Raw genomic sequence first — 26302 nt, forward strand, 5'->3', positions numbered from 1 at the left:
GGGAGGGACGTGCCTGTGATGCCTACACTATTCAGGCATATTATGTTGTTACGGCATGGCTTTCTCGCATTCCTGCACCTTAGAAATTGGAATATCAAACCATGATACAACCAGTCAGGATGCCTTTCAAGCTGGTTGGACGTGAAAGCACAGAGGAACATCTGGAGAAATTTCTGAAACGCCCATTCGCTGCTGTCGTTGCTGTGTGGTCGGGAATCTTTCGGAGGGTAGGCCTCAAAATCCCCAGCCTTGCCTGCTCTTGGCGACCGAGAAGGAGGTCGAATCGCTCGGACAGAGATGGTGCTCGGTACTCGGTGTCGGAGAGCTGACCAGAGCTCGAAGTTTCCTGATGACTCAGAGTCGGACTGTGGTTGGGCATGGTAGGAAGAGTTTTTCTTCCTTCTCCTGTCTGCGTGAGATGTGGGACATTTGAGAAACTTTGAACTTTACTGTGCTCATGGACTTCTTCATCAAGTATGGTATTGTTGCACTGTTTGTAACTATATGTTATAATTATGTGGTTTTGTCAGTTTTTTCAGTCTTGGTCTGTCCTGTGTTTTGTGATATCACACCGGAGGAAATAATGTATCATTTCTTAATGCATGCATTACTAAATGACAATAAAAGAGGACTACGTGTCTTCATCTCAAATCTCCTTAACCTCCATGAAAGAAAAGATGCTGGTGTGTTTTTTCTGAGACTGCGTCTATGTACTAGACTCAGGACAGGTCACCCGATATGCTAAGTCCCAGGAATTTAAAACTTGCAGTCTTGATTATGGAAAATGGATGGAATAGCCTGGGAAAATAAGACCCAGGTGACGACGAGTGGCAGTTTGGATGACGCCCAACATAAGCATCGCCTACAGGAACAAGTGACAGGGATTCTTCGATCTCCTGCAATTGCACGTTATTGTCCAGTAGGGAAGATCCAAGGCTTTTGGGGCAGCAGATTGCAGCTGGGGAGTTGAGAGCGTTAAGTTACTTACAGCCAGGATCAGGGGCAGCAACGCATGGCTGACTTCCCAAGCTGTTACCATGGAGATGAGTATTTTGAACGCGAGAGAGCCATGCCGTAACCACAGAATATGCCCGAATCCTGCAGACCTCCCCCAGGCAGCTGCCGAACATTCATCGGTCCCACGGCTACATGTGAAAAGGAGACTTAAGTGGGCAGGTAATTGGCTTCTTTGGGACTGAAATGGAGAATGCCATCCTGGATGTTACCATGGAAACCTCAGTTTACGGCTGCAAAGATAAAGGGGGATTATTTTTGTCGGCAGGAGCACGTCAGGAACAGCAGAGGTTTGTTTTGTATTTAGGGCGTGAGTCATTGTACCAGGGCAGTGAGCACACATAAAGTCTGGTGTGGCCGCTGACTCTTTCTATCATGGGGTGGGAATCCATTAAAAAATGGAATAAGCACGCTTAGTGTGGGAGCACATCTGAAATTCGGGAGTGTCTATTGATAATGAAGGTGTAATAGAATGATATGACTAATAGGGGTAGTCGTAGAGTTGTGTAGTGCAGAAATAGGTCCTTCAGCCTAATCCATCCATGCCAACCCAAGATAGCCCCATTTACCCATGTTCCACCCACATCCCTTTAAGCATTTTTTATCCACGAACCTATTCACATGTCATTATTGTACCCACCTCCACAGTTTCCCGAGGCAGCCATCCACCCAACACCCTCTGTGTGGGAAAAGCGGGTCCCCTTTAAATCTTTTCCCTCTCACTTTAAATCTGTCTCCTCTAGATTTAGCCTTCCCTGCCCAGAGAGGAAGACTGCAACCATTCAAATATGTAACATAGTCAGCATGTAATGGAGTACAAACTAACTCTTAATTATTTTACATTGCTCTTTTTTTCTCATTAAGTACTCTTTCCCTCTGAAGCCTGGCTTGAAAGTGTTTTTATTTCAGGCAGTGATCAACCCCTGGCAATCATTTCAGTTTTCAAAGGCTAATTTTGCATTGTATTCATCCCCTGTTTATCCTTGAACGTCCCATCTGTTACCCTTGTTTACTCGACTTATCCGCGTGTGGTCTCTTTTGTCTTATGACGTCATCCAAAAACACAGCACCAGTTACCATGGGTGACATGCTGTACCTCAGCACCACCTCTAGACCTGTCCTCTCTTTCTAAACATTTTTTGATTAACGTTCAGTATAATATGAGGGGTAAACTGATGCTATTATTTTCAATTTCTGTGCTTTAGCCACAAACTCTTACTCTCTCTGTGTGACAATTGTCTGGATCAGATACTCTGCCAACTCTAAGACTGTAAGATTACTCACCTCCACCCTTATCTGAGCTTATATGCTGCAGAAACTTACCTATTACTCCATCTAAATACCCTGCCCAGGTTATGAACGTCTGGCTGATGTACAAGCCCACGTATATGAATGAGCAATTGGGAGATCAGTGGCAGAGATGCAAAAAGGTTTGCCAGTTGCTGCGGGACTGGAGGTGTCTGTGGGAAGGGGTCATTTCCAGGTGCCTTCGTACCCCACCATCCTCCTGCAATGCTGCAGCAACAGAGCTGGGAGCACTGAGCAGGCTCATTCACTCATTGGGGCAGTGAGGCTGAAGGTGTGGAGGGAGTGACACATCTTGAATGGGTGCAGTGTGTTCCCGCGAGAGACACTGCACAGTGGAATACACCTCCAATGCTATCCATGGTACTAGATTGTTTTCCTGGCTTCAGGAATAAATCCCCAAGGAGAATTATAGAATGTTACAGCAAATATGGTCATTGTTGCATGAATGAAGTCACTGCAGAAAGGTACTAGTAGATATGAAGCAACTTCTTTATTTGACACAACAAGGTATAGCGGGCATCATATGAAAACGCTTTCAGTCGAAAGGTCTGTCTGGCCCAACATGGGGCTCGATATTTTATGTGCCAAACATCAAAGGACAATTCCATATTTACAATGTATCTACAATGCTTTCTTTGAAACTATACACAAAAACTTTACACCTCCCGATTTGCATCCAAATGAATTTTAATCAGCATTGTCTGGACTGGGATTCACAGCTTTTAGGATCCGATTGTTCAGAGCTGTACTCCAAAATAAATCCACAGTACATATTCGGATGTGAGGACTGGTAGCCAAAGTCATTTGCTAAATGTAAATGTGCTAAACCCAAAAATCACTTTAACAGTCATGGTAGCTGTCTGCACTGTCCAATTTCATTTTTTGACTTGTTCTTTAATATTGTAGTATTCAAAGCAAAGTACCTACAGTGTATGTATTCATAGACAACCCTCAGATTCATTTTCTTGTGGACATTCACAGTATATACAATGAAACACAATGAAAAACTACACACAAAGACAGACAAACAACTAGTGAGTCCTGATGAAGGGTCTCTGCCTGAAACGTCAACTGTTTACTCTTTCCCATTGATGCTGCCTGGCCTGCTGAGTCCCTCCAGCAATTTGTGTGTGTTGCTCGGATTTCAAGCACCTGTAGATCTTCTCATGTTTGTGAAACAACCAATGTGCAAAAGATAAAAAAATTGTGCAAATACAAAAAGGAAAACAAGATAATAATAACTAAATAAATAAATATCGAGAACTTGAGTTGTAGAGGCCTTGTACGTGAGTCCATATGTTGTAGAAGCAGTTCAGTGTTGGGGTGAGTGAAGTTACCCACAAGAGTCTGATGGTCGAGTGGTAATAACTGTTCCTGAACATGTGGTGTAGGTCCTAAGGCTCCTGTACTTCAATCCCGATGGCTGCAGCGAGAAGAGAGCATATGCCTCTAATATGTCATCAGTTAGCATCCCATTTTAATTCCCCTTTGATGCTTGTCTTATACAAGCTCTGTTCCAATTCACTTTAATGGAAATCATGGCGTCTCTTTCAGAGGATGTTTCAGATAATTCCTCAGCCTTCCCAGATGCTTTTCAATTTTTTGAATGCTCTTTGTGGTTATCTTCATTTGACTTGTGATTTCTGTGACTTATGGTTGTAGGAACCATTTCATGTAGAATCATTACCGTCTCATTCTTTGGGATTGGATCCCAGTGGAAAGTCCGAAGGAGAGAGGGCAGTTCTGAACCAGAGCAGTCGACGTTGTAACCACCCTACCCTAACCCTTCTGCTCATGAACTTACTGTAACACTTGCTGACAGTTCAAATCTGGTGATTTTTGTGTAAAATTTTAAAATTCCAGTTCAGATGGTGCTTCTTTAAAACTCTTTCATGAGATGAGGACATCACCAGCCAGTTGACAATTTTGGCAATTCCTTTAATCCCCCTCCCTTCTCCTGAGAAGGAGATGCTGAAAAAGAAGTAACACTCACAACACGTTGGAGGAACTCAGCAGGTTGGGCAGCATCCGTGGAAATGATCAGTCAATGTTTCGGGCCGGAACCCTTCATCAGGACTGAAGAGGGCTTTGACCCCAGCATCTGCAGAGTACTTCGTGTTTACTGAAAAAGAAGTGATGGGATGCCTTCATAAACCACTGTGGTCCTTCCAGAAGAAGTTCTGTTGTTAGATTGGCAGTTACGGGAGCTTGACTCCACATTTCCATATCCTGGTGGGAGTGACTGGAGAGAAAGTTGACCGTGTTTGTGAGCCTGATCACTATAACCATCTTTATTGAATTATATTGATTCATATGTCTTAAGTTTTGACAAGTGCTCAGTTATTTACCTGTACTCTCTGTCTTGGTTGGGAGCTAACAGTATCATCTTTTTAGTTGGTAGCAGGTCACAATTGCCTCAATATCTTGTTATCGAGGGGAGACTGAATTGTTCAGTCCTATTCACTAACAATTGGCCAATGCTGGAGGGTCTTGGCGTAGATGCAGGGTAAAGAAGGCTTGGGAAAGATAAGATTAGAAGTCTTTCTTATAAAGTAAGACACCTGAACTCCGAGGCTGAAATAGATTCTGATTACTGTGGGAAGAGATGGAGGAAGTGACTGAAGGAACAGTTCATGTGATGGGATTTCTGAAGGCTTGAAAGAGGAGCAAGAGGTCTAAGGACTTGGATACCAGAGACAAATCTTCAGTCAGAGTGGAAGAAGAAAAAAGAAACCAGAGCTGGCCCGATGGAAGTCAAACACCAGCTTGTGGGCTTGGAGAAGGTTGCGGACATAGGACGGGCAAGACTGTGGATAGAATGGTCAACAAAGTCTTAGAATTCTGGCTATTAGAAAATGTTACGGGAAGCTGGTGATGACGGAGGTGTTAAGGAACTGGCAGTCAGAGCTAGAAAAGGAGTGGCTGGTGGAATTTTCCATACTGTAGAGCCTGTGATTATGGCAGTGAGAATTTAGTTTGTCCTGGGGTGGTGAAGTGATATTGGGAGTTCCGATGTTGATGGGGGGTGAGGTAGAATCAGAGACAAAATATACCACGGATAATGCCAACTCCTTTTGCTTGATCAAGCATTTACAGATGTGGGTGCCACTAGTAAGGCTGGCATTTCTTGCCCGTTAGTAATTACCACTGGTGGTAAGCCATTGTGAAGAACCAATGCCATCTGCCTGGTGAAGGTGCCCTCGTGGTGTGGGGTGTAAGGGAGTTCTAGGGTTCAAACCCTAGTCATAAGGAGGGATGGAAGGGATAAGGAGTTTGAAGCTCAAACAAGGTGTTAAACATCCTGCCAACACTCATTATGTGGACTTACCTGTGGAGAACGGCCAGTTAGGTCAGGTGCAGCTGTGTGCCACCTCATTGGCATTGAACCCTGTGGCTAAAAGTATCTTCAGCAGAACAATTGGTGGCAGAGGAACCAGAGGATGAAAATCGATATAAATTTGTCATAGTACTCCGACAAGATGCATGGCCTGGTGCTGGTGGGGCAGTTGTTGGTCATGGGGTACGACCTGGCCAGCTTACTCCTGGGCATGGCTGAGATGGCCATTCGTGGGTCTGGGAAGTGGGCAGTCGGGGGTTCTGCCAGCTGATTGCCTGCCCCCTTCCAAGGATACATCCGTGCCCGGGTGTCCCTGGAGAAGGAACCCGCGGTATCTACGGCTACAGTAGGGGGTTTCTGGGACCGGTGGGCACCTCAGGGACTTGAGTGCGTTTTGGACAATGATGACTGTATTACAATTTGAGATTGTAAGTAATATGTATCATGATGTTCTGTAATATTGTATTACTGTGATAGGGGAATAATCCACCTTTGGAAAAGGTAAAGAAAAACAACAGAATTAATGGCGCACATGACTAAATGATGAAAGTTCTCTATTTTCGTAATGGAATTGTGGTTTTGACAGGACTGAAGTTGTAGAGGGGGAAATGCAGAATGTTACACCTGAAATAAGCAGGATTCAGGAGGTTAGAAGATGTCTTACGTTCTAAACATTACCACGTGTTGGAAGGGATGTGGGCCTGTAGGAGCAATCACATCATTGCCAGGTTGTGATAACAGAGAGCTGCTTTGAAACGGGTGCTGTCAGTGAGCTGATCTCTCACTGGCTCGGGCAATAAAAGAGGATTTCTACCCTTTGGTAACTCATCAACGGTGCAACAATGGCCGGCAGAAACTGGAGAGGTGGCAGCTCTGTGCTGCCTTCCTCTTCCCACAGCAGCTCCCACCACACTCTACAAGCTGTGGAGCACCGATCGGTTACAGGTTGCTTGGTTCCTCCACATTCATTCTTTTCTGACTGGTTACTAACCTTTCTATCCTTTTAAAAACAATAAATCCCAAAGGTTCATTTTGATATCAGAGAATGTATACAGTACACAACCTGAAATTCGTACTCTTCACAGACATCCATGAAACAAGTAACCCATCGAATGAATGATAGGAACATTGAAGCCGAGGCCCCTCTTGTGGAATGTGGCATTTTCTCCATTACAAGAGACATATCTACACATCGTTAACTCTTTGTTATTTGGCTCCCTCTCATCACCTCCCCTCATGTCATTCCCTCAGCGAGTCAATTGATAAAGGGACTGCTGGAGGGACAAGGGGGTACAAGAGATGTCTGAATTGAGTCTTTGTGGGTGTGTGGACTGTATCCCCTCCAGACCTAGTTCCCCAAGCAGGTTAGCTCCAAATGGCAGCCTGAAGGGCCCAATTTGTTCCAGACGCAAGGAATGGGACAGACCCAGAAGCAACATCGTTTCTAGTTCTGTCCGCGGGGAGCTGGAGCTGGCCCGGATTCTCTTGATCCACTTTGACTTCATCCACGTCTCGGCAGCTGGAGCAGGCCCTGCGGCTGGAGACCGGAGACCGGGAGCGCGAGTGTCTGGAGAGCAAAAGCCTGTCACAGCAGAACGTTGAGCTGCGTCGGCGGCTGGAGGAGGAGCAGGCTTCCTATAAACGCAAGCTTCAGGCCTACCAGGAAGGCCAACAGCGACAGGCCCAACTCGTCCAGAAACTTCAGTCCAAGGTAACAAACGGTGCACTTGGCAGGTTTATATATCTGACTGCCCGGAAGTGGTTACTTTGTTCAGTCTATGTGTCTATCTCATCATCCACATCCATCTGCAGTCTATATCGTCTACTTACCTTCATCCATATTTCTAATGACGTATCTAATCGATTATCTATCTAATTACCTATATCCATTCATCTGTCCATATCTAACTATTTCTAATTTATTATTACTATATTTATCTAATTACTGATCTAATTAATCCCCAATCATCCATCTGTTCTGATCGCTTATCCATATACTTATCAAAATCTATGTATTGTCTATCTCAACATATAATCTATCAATTTATCTAATTATATATCCACCTAACTGTTTGTTTATCTAATCCTGGAGATAACTGCAGGGGACGACACAGGATATAATTTTCAATGATTTGACATGAGTATAATTTTGATGAAAGATATGAGTTTTAAGACTTGGAAAGGGCAACAAGACAGTGAACAATTTCCGGTGGAGGGCAACCTTAAAATGATAGGATATTCTTCGTATGATAATTGAAACATATAAGATTATTAAGGGATTGGACACGCTGGAGGCAGGAAACATGTTCCCGCTGATGGGTGAGTTCCTGAACCAGAGGCCACAGTTTAAGAATTAGGGGTAGGCCATTTAGAACGGATTTGAGGAAAAACTTTTTCACCCAGCGAGTGGTGGATATATGGAATGCTCTGCCCCAGAGGGCTGTGGAGGCCAAGTCTCTGGATGCTTTCAAAAAAGAGATGGATAGAGCTCTTAAAGATAGCGGAATCAAAGGTTATGGGGATAGGGCAGGAACTGGATACTGATTGTGGATGATCAGCCATGATCACAGTGAATGGCAGTGCTGGCTCGAAGGGCCGAATGGCCTACTCCTGCACCTATTGTCTATCGTCTATGATAAGTGGACCTGCACGTTATGAAAGCAGAAGTCTCTGGAGGCTTTAGGAAGGAGTGATGGGCGTGATTGCACGGTCCTTCAGGATGGATGGGCTTAGATTTGCCGATTGAAACCTGTCATCTCCATCCTGTCCAAATGAGCGTGAAGGGTGGGGTTGGCTGCAGTGCTGTCTGGGACTGCGCTGTGCATTGTGGAATGCAGCAATGCTTGGAGAGTTGCGACAATTGGGGCCGAGGACACGTTGTGGGCTGTACTGGTCTCTGACTGTTGCTTTAACTGGCAGGTCCTTCAGTACAAGAAGAAATGTGGCGACGTGGAGCAGCAGCTGCTTGAGAAGGCCACAGAGCTGGAACAGCACCGTCTGTCGGTAGGTGCAGCCGTGAGTCACCAGAGGGCCATCTGTTCCTCTTCACCTTGCTGTCTAATAATTGTTCCCTGATAACACGCACGGGCTCCAGACTTCATCTATAATTTCAAATCATTGTCAACATGAATTGGGCCTATTTAAAGCAGCTGGGTGGTTACCATAGTGATGGGATCCATTGACATTGAAATTGTCTCCATTACTCTGTACCCTGTCTATCCTGCTTCCGTTTTATAAAAAAAACATTTGACTTTCATTGCTTCTCCATGAAGATGGAATGTTTTTTTTATGCACAATCTATGCTGTTTTTCCAAAGTAATGTTACACCAAGTCCCACTGCCACCTTAGAATGACCATAATGGAATTAATTTGAAGAACAAAGAAACTTTCCTCAGTTTTCTTGATAATATTTGTTTCTTAATCGAGGTGTTAAAGATGCTCTCATTTCTGGTTCTGGAAACTTACTGGATTTATTTAATTTATTGACATACCTTCCGGCCTTTCGAGCCACGCCACATAGCAATCCCCCAGTTTTTAAATCTAGCCTAATGGTGGGACAATTTGCGATGGAAAATTAGCCTACCAACCGGTAGGTCTTTGGAATGTGGGAGGAAACTGGAGCACCCAGAGGAAACCCACACGGTTATGGGGAGAACATACAAACCCTTTACAGGCAGCGTCGAGAATTGAACCCAGGTTTGCTGGTACTGTAAAGCGTTGTGCTAACCACTACACTACCATGTCTCCCTTCAAAATGACTGTTGTGTTTTCCATAATACAAGAATTCCTCCACTTTAAAAAAAACACAACATTTAATTGGCTGTGAAACTCATTGGGAAAAGCTGAGAGCATGAAGATATAGAAACATAGAAAACCTACAGCACAATACAGGCCCTTCACCCCACAATGCTGTGCCGAACATGTACTTACTTTAGAAATTACCAAGGGTTACCCATAGTCCTCTATTTTTCTAAGCACCATGTACCTATCCAGGAGTCTCTTAAAAGACCCTATCATTTCCACCTCCACCGCTGTCACCGGCTGCCCATTCCACGACCTCACCACTCTCTGTGTAAAAAAACTTACCCCTGACATCTCCTCTGTACCTAATTCCAAGCACCTTAAAACTGTGCTCTCTCATGTTAGCCATTTCAGCCCCGGGAAGAAGCATCTGACTGTCCACATGATCAATGCAGACATCCCACCCTGCAAAAACTCACTTCAGGGAGGTAGCACCATCAATTTGTGGGAGACTTCCGGGAGAGATGGGATGTCTGCAATAGAGTAGCTCCTTAGCAGCTAGCCAGCTAGTTTAAATAACGTAAGCTATGCTAATGAACAAATGACACCTGTTAAACTCACCTCAACATGTCATTTGCAGTCTTAACCCACCATGGGCAATAGAAAAGTCACTGTTGCAAACAGTGCAGCGAGCAACACTGTCGTTATTTTTGACCCCTATTAGGCAGGGGTACACTTTAGGGTAGTCTGGGGTGATGTACCTTTTATATTTTCATTTTTTGGAACACTCTGCCATGATGCGCGCGCTCTATCCCTCTCTCTTGCTCTCTCTCACGCTCTCGCTCACTCTCAAAAAACATTGATTTCAGGGATATTGTATATAACTTGCAAGCATCAGGGAGCCACTATCAATATGCAGGAGGCTCCTGGAATTTCCAGGAGAGGTGGGATGTCTGTCAATGTCTCTCATCATCTTATACACCTCTATCAGGTCACCTCTCATCCTCCGTCACTCCAAGGAGAAAAGGCTGAGTTCACTCAACCTATTCTCATAAGGCATGCTCCCCAATCCAGGCAACATCCTTGTAAATCTCCTCTGCACACTTTCTATGGTTTCCACGTCCTTCCTGTAGTGAGGTGACCAGAACTGAGCACAGTACTCTAAGTGGGGTCTGACCAGGGTCCTAAATAGCTGCAACGTTACCTCTCGGCTGTTAAACTCAATCGCACGGTTGATGAAGGCCACCCCACCCCGGAAGTATATGGTGAGCAAAAGTATACAAGAGAGTTAGGCTATTTGGCCCATCGAGTCTGGTCCAACATTCAACCATGACTGGTTTGTTATCCCTCTCAATCCCATCTCCTCCCTTCCCTCCGTACCCTTTAACGCCCTTACTAATCAAGCACCTATCAACCTCTGCTTTTAAATATAGCCAATGACTTGGCCTCCAGAGCTGTCTGTGGCACCTTCTGACTTTTGAATATTCTCCCCGTTTTGAAAATAGACTACCCTTTATTCCTTCTACCAAAGTGAATAATATATAATTTCTCTTTCAAATTAAAAAAGATACTTGTATTATAAAAATTAGCTGAAGCTGGTTAACTCTTCTTCGATCTGTGCTAGTCATCCACTGATTCAATTTAAAATTTTACATGGTTACCATTTGACAAAGGAGAGACTGTCTAAAATATTCCCTAATGTTGATAGTTTTTGTGATAGATGTAAAACTGAGACAGCTACAGTGACACACATGTTTTGGTCCTGTTCTATACTGGAACAGTTCTGGAAGTCAGTTTTTTCAACAATTTCTAAAGCACTTAAAATTAATTTACAACCTAACAAATTAACTGTGCTTTTTGGAATAATTCCTCAAAATATGACGTGGTATCTCTGTGTCTGACCAATATGTTATTGCATTTGTTACATTGATAGCTAGGAGGGCCATTTTTTTGAAGTGGAAGGATACATCAGCTCCCACTTTGTCACAATGGTTCTCTCAAGTGATGCTATGTCTCAGTTTGGAGAAAATTAGAAGTCGAACCTTTGAACCTATGTTTGATTTTGAGAAAAGATGGTGTTCATTTGCTCGTTATTATCATTTGAGTTAATTGATAGATTTCCTCCACGATCCAATTGTAAATTTTTGGTACATTTTTTGTTCTTGCTGGTGGCTTGAAGTTTATCTTTAGAAGCTTTTTGTATGACGCATGTCTCCGGGGTCAAACACCTAATGGGTTTCCCCCCCTACTTTTTCTTGCTTAGTAGGGTTTTTTAATCACCAAAATGTTTTCAATCTTTAAAATAATGTTTTTTTTTCTTGAGACATTGTAAGTGTTGCTCACTTCGATGTACTCGTGTTGATTTTGGATAATAATAATAAAAAGATTTAAAAAGAAAGAAAAATTAGACATCCTAGTGATGAGGGCGTATACCTGCCTAAGAACTGGAATGTTGGATCTCTGTCCCTTTTATGGGGAACTGATCTTGTGTCTGGTGCGACTGAGCAATGGAATGAGAGAATTACTGGTCAACACTGGAGCTCTTTCTGAGATGCCCCCAGGTCTCCTGGCACTTGTCGGATGGTGGGACTCAGTGATCTTAAAGGTGTGGAGCGGGAGGGTGCTGGTAAAGTCAGAGTTAGGTGTGACTGGTCAGTAACTTTGCTGAAGGTGTAGAGGACAATGGAACATAGCCACGGTCCAGTGACAGGACTGGACCTCACCTCAACAGGCGGGTAATGATGGAGAGCTGTGGTGCTTCCTTCCCAGAGCCGCCTGGAAGTGACGGAAATACCGATGCCGCATTCTGAAGAGGAGCAGAGCAACGAGCTGGAGAATGCCCTCATCCGACTGGAAGAGGAGCAGCAGAGGCAAGTATGGATGTCGCACTCTTCAACCTGCTGTGCCCAAGGGAGCACCCGACCCTAAAGATCAACCGATTTATGATTTCGGTGTGTGCCGCATCCAGGGGAAGTCGTCCTCCTCCTCCTCCCCTAATCCGCACCTCACCAGTGGGAGCTGAGGGGCTACTAAAAGGAAGGTTTTCCCCTGGTGTGGAGCAAGATGTTGTTCAGGTACCAAACAGATACTGACGGCCAGCATCGACATGCTGGGCTGAAGGGCCTGTTTCTGTGCGGTATATCTCCATGACTCTAACTCACCCCACTTGCTTCCCACAATAAGGTTCCTCCACCTATGAACGGGCCCCTAAAACCAGTAACCGCCAACAGGAGACCCCTTAAATATCTCTGCGCCAGGACTGGATAGGGGGTTTCGACCCGAAACATCAACAGTTCTTTTCCCTCCCTTGGATGCTGCTCGACCTGCTGAGTTCCTTCAGCAAATTGCTTGTTGCTGCAGATTCCTGCACCCATCTCCTCAAGTGTCCCAGCACCATCATGGGCCACCTATAAAACTACCCCCAATCCCGGAGCCACTGGAGATTTCATCAGTTTTCTGAAAAACTATTCCCTAACACAGGATCCCTTTGAAAAATCCCCACAGTCCCAGTGATCTCCGAAGACATTCTCAAAATTCCAGCTACTCCCTCTGTGTGTATTGCCAGATACTGGGAAGTTCTGTAAAGATGATCCATCTAGGCTCGGCTTCTCAACGCCTTGACCAATTCTGTCCCAGTGCGTGGCAGATTCCGCTGGCCCGTTCCTTGTACAAGCAGCTCGGTCAAGGAAATGGCAAGGTGCTGCTAACCTGCTGTAATGTCTTTGTTGCCTCTGGTTTCAGAGGTGCCAGCCTCACCCACGTGAACTCCATGCTCCGAGAACAGTTGGACCAGGCCAACTCCGCCAACCTGGCCCTGAGTGAGGACATTCGCAAACTGACCTCTGACTGGACAAAGGCTCGGGAGGAGCTTGAGCAGAAGGAGGTGGAGTGGAGGCAGGAGGAGGAGGTACTGTGGACCTTGGTTCTGTGAAATTCATGCTGTTAACCACATTGCAACCATCTCCACATCACTCAGCCAGACTCAGGGAGAGACGGGTACACTTGGGGAAATGTACGGGCTTACGGAGACCAGAGTCTCAATCAACTTCATTACCGGCGACATATTTTGCGAAATTTGTTGTCTTGCAGTAAGCCATAAAAATTGCTGTAAGTTACAAAAACAAAATAATGCAAGTGAGGGATAGTGAGGTTGTGTTCATAGCTTCATGCATCATTCAGAAATCTGATGGCAGCAGGGAAGAAGCTGTTCCCAAAACACAGGGGGTGCATCCTCAGTCTCCCGTGCTTCCTCCTCGGTGGTGGTAAAGAGAAGAGGGAATGTCCCGGATGGGAATGAAAGGGAATGTTTGACAGCTCTGGGTCTGTACCGGCTGGAATTTAGAAGGATGGGGTGGGGGGATCTCTTTGAAACCTTTCGAATGTTGGAAGGCCTAGACAGAGTAGATGTGACGTGGAAAGGATGTTTCCCATGGTGTGGGAGTCCAGGACAAGAGTGCACAGCCTCAGGATAGAGGGGTGTTCATTTAAAACAGAGATGCAGAGAAATTTCTTTAGCCAGAGGGTGGTGAATTTGTGGAATTTGTTACCACAGGCAGCTGTGGAGGCCAGGGCGCTGGGTGTACTTATGGCAGAGATTGATAGGTTCTTGATTGGCCATGGCGTCAAGGGTTACGGGGAGAAGGCCGGGGATGAAAAAGGATTAGCCAGGATTAAATGACAGAGCAGACTCGAGGGGCCAAATGGCCTAATTCTGCTCCTATGTCTTATGGTCTTATGGTGAGAGTCCTTAATGAAGGATGCCATCTTTCTGAGGCACCGACTTCAGCATCCTCGGTGGTGGGAAAGCTAATGCCCATATGAAGGCATTAGCTAAGTCTACGACACTCTGCAACTTTTTTCCGATCTTATGCACTGAAGCCTCTGAACCAGGCAGTGATGAAACCTATCAGAATACCATCTGTAGAAACTTGCTGGAGTCTCTGGTGACATTCAGCGGGGTCACATCAGCTGAGGAGGAATCGGTTGCCGGGGAGACATTGGGAACAGGGAAAACACTGTCAACATTGGATTATGGAGGAGGCGCTGGGAACAGTGGCTACAGAGGACACTCACTTGGGTTGGTAGGACACGGAGGGAACCGCAGAACCACTCGCTAGAGTTGAGGACACTCTCTGGAACTTGCTGAGAGAGGGGGTTCGCCGGGACATCAATCCCAGTGAATTTGTCACAGAGCGGATTTACTGTGAGAAACATTTACAAGGGAGACTCATTGGGAACTGGTCGGATAGAAGACTCTCTGGAAACTGGGTTGCAAAAAGATGCACTGGGGACAGAGAGTGGCGGAGGCGATTCAGAGGAGCCGCAGTGTTACGATAGGCTAAATTCACCCAGAAGGGTGGTTTATAGAGGACGCACGCTGGGGCAGGGTGTTACCGAGGAGATCCACTGTGCATGGTGAGTTACAGAGGGAACTCATTGGGTGCATTGGGTTTCAGAGAAGATGAAGTGGTACGGTGGGTTACAGAAAGACTCACTGGGAGCAGTGTTTAACACAGGAAACTCCATACGAACATCTAAAATCTGAAGTTCACTGCTTTCTGAAGAAGTGCTGCACTGTGACTGTGCTGCATTTAGGATGAAGCTTTATAACAGAGGGCACTTAATCTGAAAAGTATCGTGGCAATATTTCGAAAGCAGTGAAGACCTCATTCGTCTCAACCAGTATTGGTAACTATCTGAATCGTTGCCACATTTGTTTTATGCAAATTAGCTCTCATCTTTGCCATGCTAGAACAGTCAAAGGCGATAACTGCAAAATGTTTTAGAAAGTTCTAGCATAAAAGGTGCTACATAAATACTAGCTAACTGTATTTTCCGTTTTTAACGCTGCCTGACTGACATTCTCTTACATATCCTGTATCCCTGACTGAATCTAGCTCACGTCCCTCAGAGCATCACCCTCTGGTACACCCTACAATGTACCACTCATTAATGCACCCTATACGTCCTCGGTCTTTGATGCACTCCCCCAGCTGTGTCGTGCACTCAGCCCTTGCGTTTTTATTTTGGTGCTAAACTGGATTGTTAAATCAGGACTCAGTGTTTTATTTATTCTGTGTTTTTCGTTGTCCACAGTCCTTTAATATGTACTTCAGTAACGAACACAATCGCCTGCTGACACTCTGGAGACAAGTCGTGAGTTTCAGACGTCACTTCTGTGAGATAAAATCAGCCAGTGAACGGTGAGACACAGTTTATAGAGCACGTAGGCCGGCGGGCAGCCTAGCCGCGAATTTACCGCTGATGGGCCCTTCTCTTCCTGATGTATTCCACAGAGACTCCTGCGCTGGCTAGTGTGGATTCTCCTTCCCAATTGCCATGCACGGACTCCTGTAGTTGCCTGTGGGATAGGAAAGGGGGAGGTGGTGGGGCTTTAATGTGACTCCTTCCTTAGTTAAATACGACGGTAACCTTGGCAGCCAGCAGTAGAGTGCTCACCTGTGAGCGTGTCGTTCGTTGGGTGACTGGAGGGGGTTGTTAGCCTCGTATTTAACAAACGCCCGATCATTGTCCAAATAGCTGAGAGGATGGTGGGCGGTGGAGTGTGTATGTGTGTGTAAGAAGCATTTAATTTAAAGTGTAGTGGGGAGCATGTTGGGGTATCTCAAAACAGCGTGATCGTAGTTCAAAAGGCCGAGAGTTTGGCAAGGGTGGGAAGTGTTGGAGTGGGAATGTTTAACAGCATTTAATTTAAAGTGAATCGTGGCCTTTCTCAGGGTTTACCGTGCCTGTGAGTGTGGGTGGGGAAGGGACTGAACTCACACCCTCGGTAACCTCCCCAGGGACCTGTCCGAGCTGCGGAACGACCTGGCAAGATCCTCGCGCACGATCCACGCCTCGTGCCTGAACCTGAGCGGCCACCTCCGGCTGTCGGAGAGCGGTGCGGCGGCTGCGCTGGAGAAGCGTTCGGCCCAGCTGGCACAGCTGGAGGAGCAGCTGCGCGACAAGGTGCGGGAGATGATGCAGCTACAGGCCAAGTGCGACCAGGAGAAGGCTGAGCAGAACGCCAGGTGGGTGCGCGCGCGTGCGTGGGGGGGCTGGCACAAAGCCGCGAGTGCCCAGCGCACCCTACAGAATGCCAGGTGTACCTGCGCATGCAAACCGGTCAGAGCCCAACATCCTTCAAAACGCTCTGGGATTAAGTAGTGGGAAGTACGAGCGATGGACACAACGTCAAGTTCAGGGCTCATCTCTGAAGCTCAGGAGGCAAACACACACAGCATCGTGGTTAGCACAATGCTTCACAGTGCAGCTTCAATTCCCGCTGCTGTCTGTAAGGAGTTTGTACGTTCTCCCCGTGACCGCGTGGGTTTCCTCCGGGTGCTCCGGTTTCCTCCCACAGTCCAGAGACGAGCTGGCTGGCAGTTTGAGCAACACACACAAAATGCTGGAGGAACTCAGCAGGCCAGGCAGCCGTCTGTGGGGAAAAAAAAACACAGTCGACGTTTCGGGCCGAGACCTTTCAGCAGGACTGGAGAAAAAGAGTTTTCCACAGATGCTGCCTGGCCTCCTGAGTTCCTCCAGCATTTTGTGTGTGTTGCTTGGATTTCCAGCATTTGCAGATTTTCTCTTGTTCCTGATTGGTAGTTTAATTGGTCGTTGTAAGTTGTCCTGTGACTGGGCTTGGATTAAATCAGGGGCTGCAGGACTGTATCTTTAAATAAACAAAACAGATAAACAGACAAACAAAAAAAACACACCATTCCCTCCAACAATGAGTCCCTGGCACCAGGAAACCTCCTCCTGGGAATCACCTGGCCCTCCCTGCCGAAAACACAAAGATAAAGATAAAGATTAGGTGTATTTGTCACGTGTCTATCGAAACATACAGCGAAATACGTCGTTTACATCAAAGACTGAGAACGTGCTGGGAGCAGCCCACAAGTGTTGCCATGCTTCTGCCGCTAACGTGGCGTGCCCACATCTTACGAGGGTGTCAGGTACAGACACGATCGAGGGAGAAGGTTAGATGGACCGTGGGGTGTGGGGCTCAAAGTCAAGTTCATTGTCGTGCACATAAGTGCACGTGCACTGGAAAAACGTACTCGCAGCGGCCTCACAGGTGCACGAGAGACACAACGTTCACCAGAAAGGCACAAATCCCGGCTTTAGCCCTAGCCTGTCCATGGGACAATTTACAACGTTGGAAATGTTAATAATTATGGGTGAGATAAATACGGTGGATTGTTAGCATTTCCCCCAGGGTAGTGGCAGCCAAGACTATGGGGGCATAATGTAGGACGAGAGGGGCCTGAGGGGTGATTTTTCATGCAGTGGGGTGGTAAGTATATGGGATGAGCTGCCTAGGAAGTGGCTGGAACTGGTACAATGGTTTCATTTAAGAAGCACTTGGTGAGGGTCATGGCAGGGCATAATGGGATATAAGCCTAACACAGGATATTGGGACTGGCTGAGTGGGCACTGTGGTTGCCGTGGACACTGTGGTTGCCAAGGGCCTCTATCCTTGTGTATTGCTTTATGACTCTATAACTTACCTGGGGAGAAAGGTCTTTAGTCCTTGGCCAGGTGGCCAGTCTGGGCCTGATGCTTTCTTTGGGTTCATCCTCTTGAAGGATACTCTCACATTGGCCTCAGAAACTGAGATCAGGGGCTGTGGGGGTCCATGAAGGTGCCTCCGTGTTTTGAGGGTCAAAGCGAGCATAAATTGAGCTCATCGGGGGAGCAAAGCCTTGTTGTCACCTACATCGCTTGGCTTCACTTTGTAGGAGGCGATTGCACTCGAGCCCTGCCACAGCTGCCGAGCATCTTCCAGTGACTCAAGTCTAGAATTGCCAGTGTGCACGTGAGGTGGATTTCCGGAGATTGTACCTGAACCTCTTGGATCCTACTTGGTCACCAAACCTGAGCGCCACTGATCTGGCCCTCAGCAGATTGCGGATCTCGTGGTCCATCCAGGGCTTCTGGTTGCAGAAGACTCTGAATGATTTTGTGAGAAGTTGCCCCTCAAGTCTCTGTTAAATCTTTCACCACTCATCTTAAAGCTGCATCTTTTAATTTTTTTTAGCTCAGAGACATTTTAATGTTAACAACAGGAATTCTGCAGATGCTGGAAATTCAAGCAACACACATCAAAGTTGCTGGTGAACGCAGCAGGCCAGGCAGCATCTCTAGGAAGAGGTACAGTCGACGTTTCAGGCCGAGACCCTTCGTCAGGACTAACTGAAGGAAGAGTGAGTAAGGGATTTGAAAGTTGGAGGGGGAGGGGGAGATCCAAAATGATAGGAGAAGACAGGAGGGGGAGGGATGGAGCCAAGAGCTGCCCCTCTTCCTAGAGATGCTGCCTGGCCTGCTGCGTTCACCAGCAACTTTGATGTGTGTTGCTTGAATTTCCAGCTCGACTTCTCTAACTTCCGCTAGGCCCCACCTCCCCCTCGTACCCCATCTGTTACTTATTTTTATACACACATTCTTCCTCTCACTCTCCTTTTTCTCCCTCTGTCCCTCTGAATACACCCCTTGCCCATCCTCTGGGTTCCCCCCCCCCACCTTGTCTTTCTTCCCGGACCTCCTGTCCCATGATCTTCTCATATCCCTTTTGCCAATCACCTGTCCAGCTCTTGGCTCCATCCCTCCCCTTCCTGTCTTCTCCTATCATTTTGGATCTCCCCCTCCCCCTCCAGCTTTCAAATCCCTTACTCACTCTTCCTTCAGTTAGTCCTGACGAAGGGTCTCGGCCTGAAACGTCGACTGTACCTCTTCCTAGAGATGCTGCCTGGCCTGCTGCGTTCACCAGCAACTTTGATGTGTGACGTTTTAATGTTGTCAGGTTTGGTCTGTTGGTGCTGCAGTTGCTGTTTCCGCCAGCAGATGGCACTCAAACCCTGTTCCTCTCTGATGAGGGTAATCACACGTTTGCCACGTCTGAGCTGAGGGAGCCTCGGGTTGGAAGGGAAGACATTCGTCTTTGTTTGCTGATGCTAAGTGCCAGGGAGTTTATCAACTACTAATTGTGATCACCGCCACACATTCAGTTCCTGGGGTGGCGTGGTAGCGTAGTAGCGGTTAGCTCACACCGCCAGCTGTAAGAACGGAGCTCGATTCCTGCCGCTGGCTGTCAGGAGTTTGTATGTTCTCTCTGTGACCGCGTCTTCCTCTGAATGCGCCGGTTTCCTCCCACTTTCCAAAAGGTGTATGGTTAGGGTTGGTAAGTTGTTGACGTGCTGTGTCAGTGTCAGAAATGTAACAATCCCCAGCACAATCCTCAGCGGATTTGACTTGACACAAACGACGCATTTCACTGTATGTTTCAATGTACGTGTGACAGATAAAAGGTCATCTTTAACTAAACTAAAATGTTGTTGCCATGTTCATATAAATAACTTCGTTATTAAAGGCAGGCACTGTATCAGTTGAGATCTGTTCTTATGAGGCACATGGCTCACCCAGTTGCTCCTGTATTCCCAGTAAATCATAAAGCAACACTGCTACAGCGGGAAATGAGCTGTGTGAAACTCTTCTTTGAAACCGTAACTCTGATCTCAAAACTGATTACAGAATGAGTAGCTTCTTAGCTATAAATTATGTATGTCTGAGATTATAAAAGACGCTGTCAAAAGCTAAATACTTTTTTAAGGTGCTGGTTTACGTCATTCCCCTAACTTTAGCAGTGACTGAAAGATGCATCCTTCTCACCGCATAAACATCTCCCTCTGCCCGCACTGTATTTTCCGGATCTCGTCAGGGCTGTTGGGAGAGCGTATAAGTTCAGACGCAAAGGCAGAGGGTATCTCCTCCCCTGCCCCATTTTTCCCAGTGGGATGATCTCACAGCATTGCTTTGGAACATTCCAATGCCTCTTCCGTTAGCTTGCAGCCCAGGTGAAGCACAATGTAAATGCAAGCGTTTCTTTCAGGATCACGGAGCTGATGGTGACTGTTGAGCGGCTGAGGACTCAGAACATTGAGAAGGAGAAGATCATCAACAGCCTGAACCAGACAGTGGAGAACCTGGTGGGTGAACCGTGAGCAGAGGGAGGGAAGGGGGCCAAGTCCTCATGCCACCGATGAAAATGTATCAGTAGCAGCTCCACTTCATTTTAAGCAGGAGGAAGAGTAAATCTCTGGGTACTCTTAATTGAATCCTATTGCCCCATTCCAAAAACTGGTCTATAGGAGTGAGAGGCTCCATAATCTTGTACCACCATTGCAAAGCAAGGCTTTCTGATTTCCAGTTTAGGGCAAAGCCACACCAATTCCTCTGGTCTTGGGATCCAGGTAGCAGCTGTTGTTACTGTGCTTCATGTTGCTAGCTACTGCATCAACTGGTGGGATTTCTCAAGTGAAGAGGTAGTTTCAGTGCCGAGAAATGTCCCCGATGATTGAAAATTGTTATTAGTGAGGGCTCCAGCATCCAAAACGTCCTTCCCGTATGTTTTTCCTCCCCGCCTCTTAATTCAAAGGATCAAAGTACATTTATTATCAAAATATGTGTACAGAATGCAACTCTACGATTCGTCCTCCTGCAGTCAACCACAAACAAAGAAACACCATGGAACCTGTTCAAAAAACTTCAAACACCCAACACGCGAAAGAAAGAGCAAATTGCACAAGTGAGTGACCAACACACAGAATATCAGACGCCAAACCGGGAGTGTAGTAGGATTTGGTTTAGTTTAGCTCAGTGCCGTGCCACTAGCCCACCACAGGCTACAGAGCCATTCTTCACTGAAGTGCCCCAGTCCGCATCGGTCGCCCCGATCAAACTGCTCAAAATTAGCGGAAAAAAAGAGCAACCAGACTTCAGAAATGCACGCAACACGAACTCCAAATTCCCCCAAAATGAGTCTGCAGCTTCACCGATCCCAAGATTCCTGCACTTTCCTCCGACGGCAACTAGCGAGAGGGAGAGGAAGACCGGCCAAATGCAGGCAGACGACCCATCCTCTGCTCTTGTTCCCAGCGACTCCAACCCTGCTCGATGCCTCCATCAGAGAGAAGCTATGGAGCCAATCATGGGCTCGATCTGTGCCTCTCCAGACCTCATCGAACTCCCTCGGAGCCAGCAAAGTGCCAGATCACTCAATCGGCTGGAAAGCGCACCATCAAAACGTGCATCACGGGTTCCAATCACGCACAGTTTAGTAGTAGAATCATATTTGAAAGGGGAAGGAGTGAAAGAAATAAAATAAACACCTTCATCCCAGCATGCAACAGTTGGGCCACGCAGCCTGTGTGTTCTGTTGAGTTATTGGATGTTGGGGGCCGAGAGATGGTGGAGGGATACCAGGTGTCGGTTGCTGGGTTTCTGATGGTGGCTCATTTGCCCTGGCAGGAGTTGAGACGAGCCGAGGCACAAGATGTTCAGGACGGGGCTCAGTTCGAGTCTGTGAAAGCAGAGGTGGAATCCTTGCATCAAATTCTGAGGGACATTACCCAGGTGAGTGCAACCCGGTCCCGGTGTGGTGCTTTAATAAATTGCATGGCAGCTCACTTGTGGGCTCCGGTGGGCAATGCCACAGAATAGTCTGTGTTTAATTACCCGGTCACCGTCGGGACAATGCGGGTGTAGCTGCCATTACCTTCAGCATCCCCTGGGTTAGGAAACGGAAATTAGATTAAAGCATTTCTGAGGCTGCTCGACACTCTGGCTTGCTTGTTGTTAATCGTTGCAGAGTCACAACAGTTCAATTCAATTCAAGTTTAATTGTCAGTCAACCGTACATGAATACAGCCAAACTAGACAGCGTTACTCTGGGGCCAAGGTGAAAAAACACAGCACCCACAGTCACACACAGCACAAAGCGCATACAAGCTACCAAGCACGTGTAAGCTATCAGTAAAATACAGCCATACACAAAAAAGGTCCAGACCCCGAGTTCATGTACGCCACAGAAATCTGCAGTCGACCAGAATGCAGCTTGTCTTCTGCCGAGCGAACACTGGGGGGCAGCAGTGATTCCAGCCGGGAAGCCAGTTGTAAGTACAGACTCTCAAGAGTGTTCAGTCCATGTGTGATGTGTCCGTTACCCTGGTTATCCATGGCAGGTTCCTCACTTGATTATCGTTAATGGCCTCTCTGTCATTGTTACCCACTGGGATGTTGACCAATATGATTGCTGCAGAATACTCTCTCTAAGCTGGTTAAGTCTTAGTCGTGTCTAACAAGGCAACCCTCTGCACCATGAGCAGCTTGTGGAAGCCTGTCTAACATGGCCGTACTGTAGAATCCTCTCCAAAGAGTTTGCCAAGTGAGAGTCGCTAACTCCCTGGGGAAGGTTCTTTAACCCGGCTTATTAAAGGTGTATTTGACTTTGGATCGTTTGTTGTTGCTGTGGGGGCTCTGGCGCTGGTAACCGGGGTAACCGGCCCCACTAACCGTGCTCTCTGCGCAGGTCATCATTGCTGATGCCGACAGCGGGGCTCAGACCGTGCCCGCTGAGCGGACTGGCGAGGTCACCGAGACGGACTCCTCTCTGTTCAGCCCCCTGGGGTTCTCGTCCAGCCTGCGCACGCCATCTCCACACCGGCGCCCCTCGCCCCGCCGCAGCCATTCGCCGGGACACCGCCTGTCACCCGCCCTCACTGACTCCATGTGCTCGGCCATCCAGGGCGCGGTGCAGAAGAGGCAGCTCCAGATACAGGTTAGGAAATACCGGGCACCTTGGCCACCCACGTGAGCCAACTCCATTGCAAAACATTTCATCTGGACCAGATGTTGTACGCCTCAGAGATGGTGGAGGCATTAGTAATGATCTCTCAAGAATCACCAGATTCTGGAATGGTTCTGGAAGACTGGAAAATAGCAAATGTCGTTTCACTCTTCAAGAAGGGAGAGAGATTGAAGAAAGGAAACTATAGGCCAGTTAGTCTGACCTCAGTGGTTGGGAAGATGTTGGTGTCGATTGTTAAGGATGAGGTTTCAGGGTACTTGGGGCACATGATAAAATAGGTTGTAGTCAGCATGGTTTCCTCAAGGGAAAATCTTGTCTTACAGATTTGTTGGAATTATTTGAAGAAATAACAAGCAGGATAGACAAAGCAGAATCAGTTGATATGTGTACTTGAAATTTCAGAAGGCGCCACACGTGAGTCTGCTTAACAAGCTACGAGCCCATGGTATTATGGGACAGATTGTAGCATAGATAAAGCAGTGGCTGATCGGCAGGAGGCAAAGAGTGGGAATAAAGGGAGCCTTTTCTGACTGGCTGCTGGTGACTGGTGGTGTTCCACAGGGGTCTGTGCTGGGCCTGATTCTTTACATGTTATATGCCAATGCTTTGGATGATGGCTTTGTTGCAAAGCTTGCAGACAATATGAAGATCGATGGAGGGGCAGGTCATTTTGAGGAAGACTTAGATTAGGAGAATGGGCAAAGAAATGGCAGGTGGAATACAGTGTCAGGAAGTGTATGGTCATGCACTTTGGTGGCAGAAATGAAAGGGTTGATTATTTTCAAAATGGAGAGAAAATACAAAAAACTGAGGTGCAAAGGGACTTGGGAGTCCTTGTGCGCGTTTCCTTAAAGGTTAACTTGCACGTTGAGTCTGTGGTGAGGAAAGCAAATGCAATGTTAGCATTCGTTTCAAGAGGATTAGAATATAAAAGCAAGGATGTAATGTTGAGACTTTATACAGCACCGGTGAGGCCTCACTTGGAGTATTGTGAGCAGGTTTGGGCCCCTTAGGATGTGTTGAAACTGGAGAGGGTTCAAAGGAGGTACACAAAAATGATTCCAGGATGGAACGGCTTGTCACATGAAGAGCATTTGATGGCTCTGGGCCTGTATTCACTGGAATTCAGAAGAATAAGGGGTGACCTCATTGAAACCTAATGAATTATAAAAACCTCTATTGAGCGGATATGGAGAGGATATTTCCTATGGTGAGAGAGTCTAAGACCAGAGGACACAGCCTTAGAGTAGAGGAGTATCCTTTTAGATTGGAAATAAGGAGAAATTTCTTTAGCTAGTGAGCGGTGAATCTGTGGAATTCTTTGCCATAGACAGCCGTGGAGGCCAAGTCTTTATAGACAATAGACAATAGGTGCAGGAGTAGGCCATTCGGCCCTTCGAGTCAGCACCACCATTCACTGTGATCATGGCTGATCATCCACAATCAGTATCCAGTTCCTGCTTTATCCCCATAACCTTTGATTCCGCTATCTTTAAGAGCTCTATCCATCTCTTTTTTGAAAGCATCCAGAGACTTGGCCTCCACAGCCTTCTGGGGCAGAGCATTCCATATATCCATCACTCTCTGGGTGAAAAAGTTTTTCCTCAACTCCGTTCTGAATGGTCTACCCCTAATTCTTAAACTGTGGCCTCTGGTTCTGGACTCACCCATCAGCGGGAACATGCTTCCTGACTGCAGCGTGTCCAATCCCTTAATAATCTTACATGTTTCAATAAGATCCCCTCTCAGCCTTCTAAATTCCAGTGTATACAAGCCCAGTCGCTCCAATCTTTCGACATATGACAGTCCCGCCATCCCAGGAATTAACCTTGTGAACCTATGCTGCACTCCCTCAATAGCAAGAATGTCCTTCCTCAAATTTGGAGACCAAAACTGCACACAGTACTCCAGGTGTGGTCTCACCAGGGCCCTGTACAGCTGCAGAAGGACCTCTTTGCTCTTATACTCAATTCCCCTTGTTATGAAGGCCAGCATGCCATTAGCTTTCTTCACTGCCTGCTGTACCTGCATGCTTGCTTTCAGTGACTGATGTACTTTATGTATATTTAAGGGAGAGATTGATAGATTCTTGATTGGTCAGGCCATGAAGGGATACGGGGAGAAGGCAGGAGATTGGGGCTAAGAGGAAAATTGGATCAGCCGTAATGAAATGGCAGAGCAGACTCGATGGGCCAAATGAGTAATTCTGCTCCTATATCTTATGGCCTTATAGTCTCTATTGTCATGTGCACAAGTACGGCGAGGGACAGGTGCAATGAAAAACTTGCAGAAATATCACAGGCATGTAGGTTCAGACAGCAACGCTCAGAATGCAAGTTATTCAGTACAGTAAAGGAAGGGACTTTGCAAACCGAAACATTAGTGCAAAAATAAAACACAATCATAGTGATTGTAGTGTTGTAAAGAGTCTGCAAGAGAACAATGTTAGTACAAGGAAAAACCAAAGACACAAAGACAAGTCCACAGTAGAGCAAGAGGTTGCTGAGGTGGGGTTAGGGTAGTGCAGGTCGAGTCAGAACCTGATGGTTGTTAGAAAGAAAGAAGGGAAAATCTGCAGATGCTGGAAATCCAAGCCAACACGCACAAAACGCTAGAGGAACTCAGCAGGCCAGGCAGCATCTATGGAAAAAGAGTATTGTCGACGTTTCGTGGCGAGACCCTTCAGCTGGACTGAAGTTCCTCCTGCACTTTGTGTGTGTTGGTTGTTAGAAAGAAACTGTTCAGAAACCTGGTGGTGTGGGACTTCTGGCTTCTGCACCTGCTGTCTGAGGGTAGCAGCGAGAACAAGAAGAATTGTCAGTGCTGAGCAAAGCCCCGTCCCATTTCCTCCACTGCTGCTTTTGTAAATTGCCAATTTTGGACTCTTTTAGTGGGCACAGATAAATACTGTAGTCACTTTTGGCCTAGATGTACACTTGAACCATTGTCAGATGGACACAGTCCAGCCCTGAGGGAGCCTCGTGTGGCTTCCTCTATTGTAGAACAGTACAATATGGATACAAGCTCTTTGACCGAACAGGTCCATGTCAACCGAACAGTTCCAATATCCCGTGTTTGGTCCATATCCTCCAACTCACTATGGTACCCATCCCGTTGCTTCTTGAATGATACTGTTGAATCTGCTTCTGACCTGCAGACTCACTTTCTAGGACTCTTTACAACTCCTGTCCCTCAGTATTAGTTTTTATTTGTGCCATTTCCCTTCTTTTGCACAGACGTATCATTTTTGT

At 46.7% G+C, this 26302-nt stretch overlaps 1 protein-coding gene and 1 long non-coding RNA gene across 2 annotated transcripts in view; one reads left to right on the top strand and one right to left on the bottom strand.

Annotated features, from left to right (window-relative positions):
* LOC134337800 (rootletin-like) overlaps positions 1–26302 on the top strand; it is a 130922-nt gene that overhangs the window by 23094 nt on the left and 81526 nt on the right. Inside the window, exons 4-12 of the mRNA XM_063033052.1 lie at positions 7179–7370; positions 8579–8662; positions 12170–12270; positions 13142–13307; positions 15497–15603; positions 16204–16431; positions 20295–20391; positions 21713–21817; positions 22773–23021. Coding sequence (XP_062889122.1) covers positions 7179–7370; positions 8579–8662; positions 12170–12270; positions 13142–13307; positions 15497–15603; positions 16204–16431; positions 20295–20391; positions 21713–21817; positions 22773–23021 — 1329 coding nt within the window. The remainder of the gene's footprint in view (positions 1–7178; positions 7371–8578; positions 8663–12169; positions 12271–13141; positions 13308–15496; positions 15604–16203; positions 16432–20294; positions 20392–21712; positions 21818–22772; positions 23022–26302) is intronic.
* LOC134337801 (uncharacterized) lies at positions 15634–19165 on the bottom strand. The gene is made up of 3 exons (XR_010016070.1): positions 19083–19165; positions 17122–17185; positions 15634–15761 (listed from the first exon to the last, which is right to left on the bottom strand). It is a non-coding gene; the product is annotated as an uncharacterized LOC134337801 (long non-coding RNA).

The sequence above is a fragment of the Mobula hypostoma genome, chromosome 25, assembly GCF_963921235.1.
Source record: "Mobula hypostoma chromosome 25, sMobHyp1.1, whole genome shotgun sequence".
In the NCBI taxonomy this organism is placed as follows: Eukaryota; Metazoa; Chordata; class Chondrichthyes; order Myliobatiformes; family Myliobatidae; genus Mobula; species Mobula hypostoma.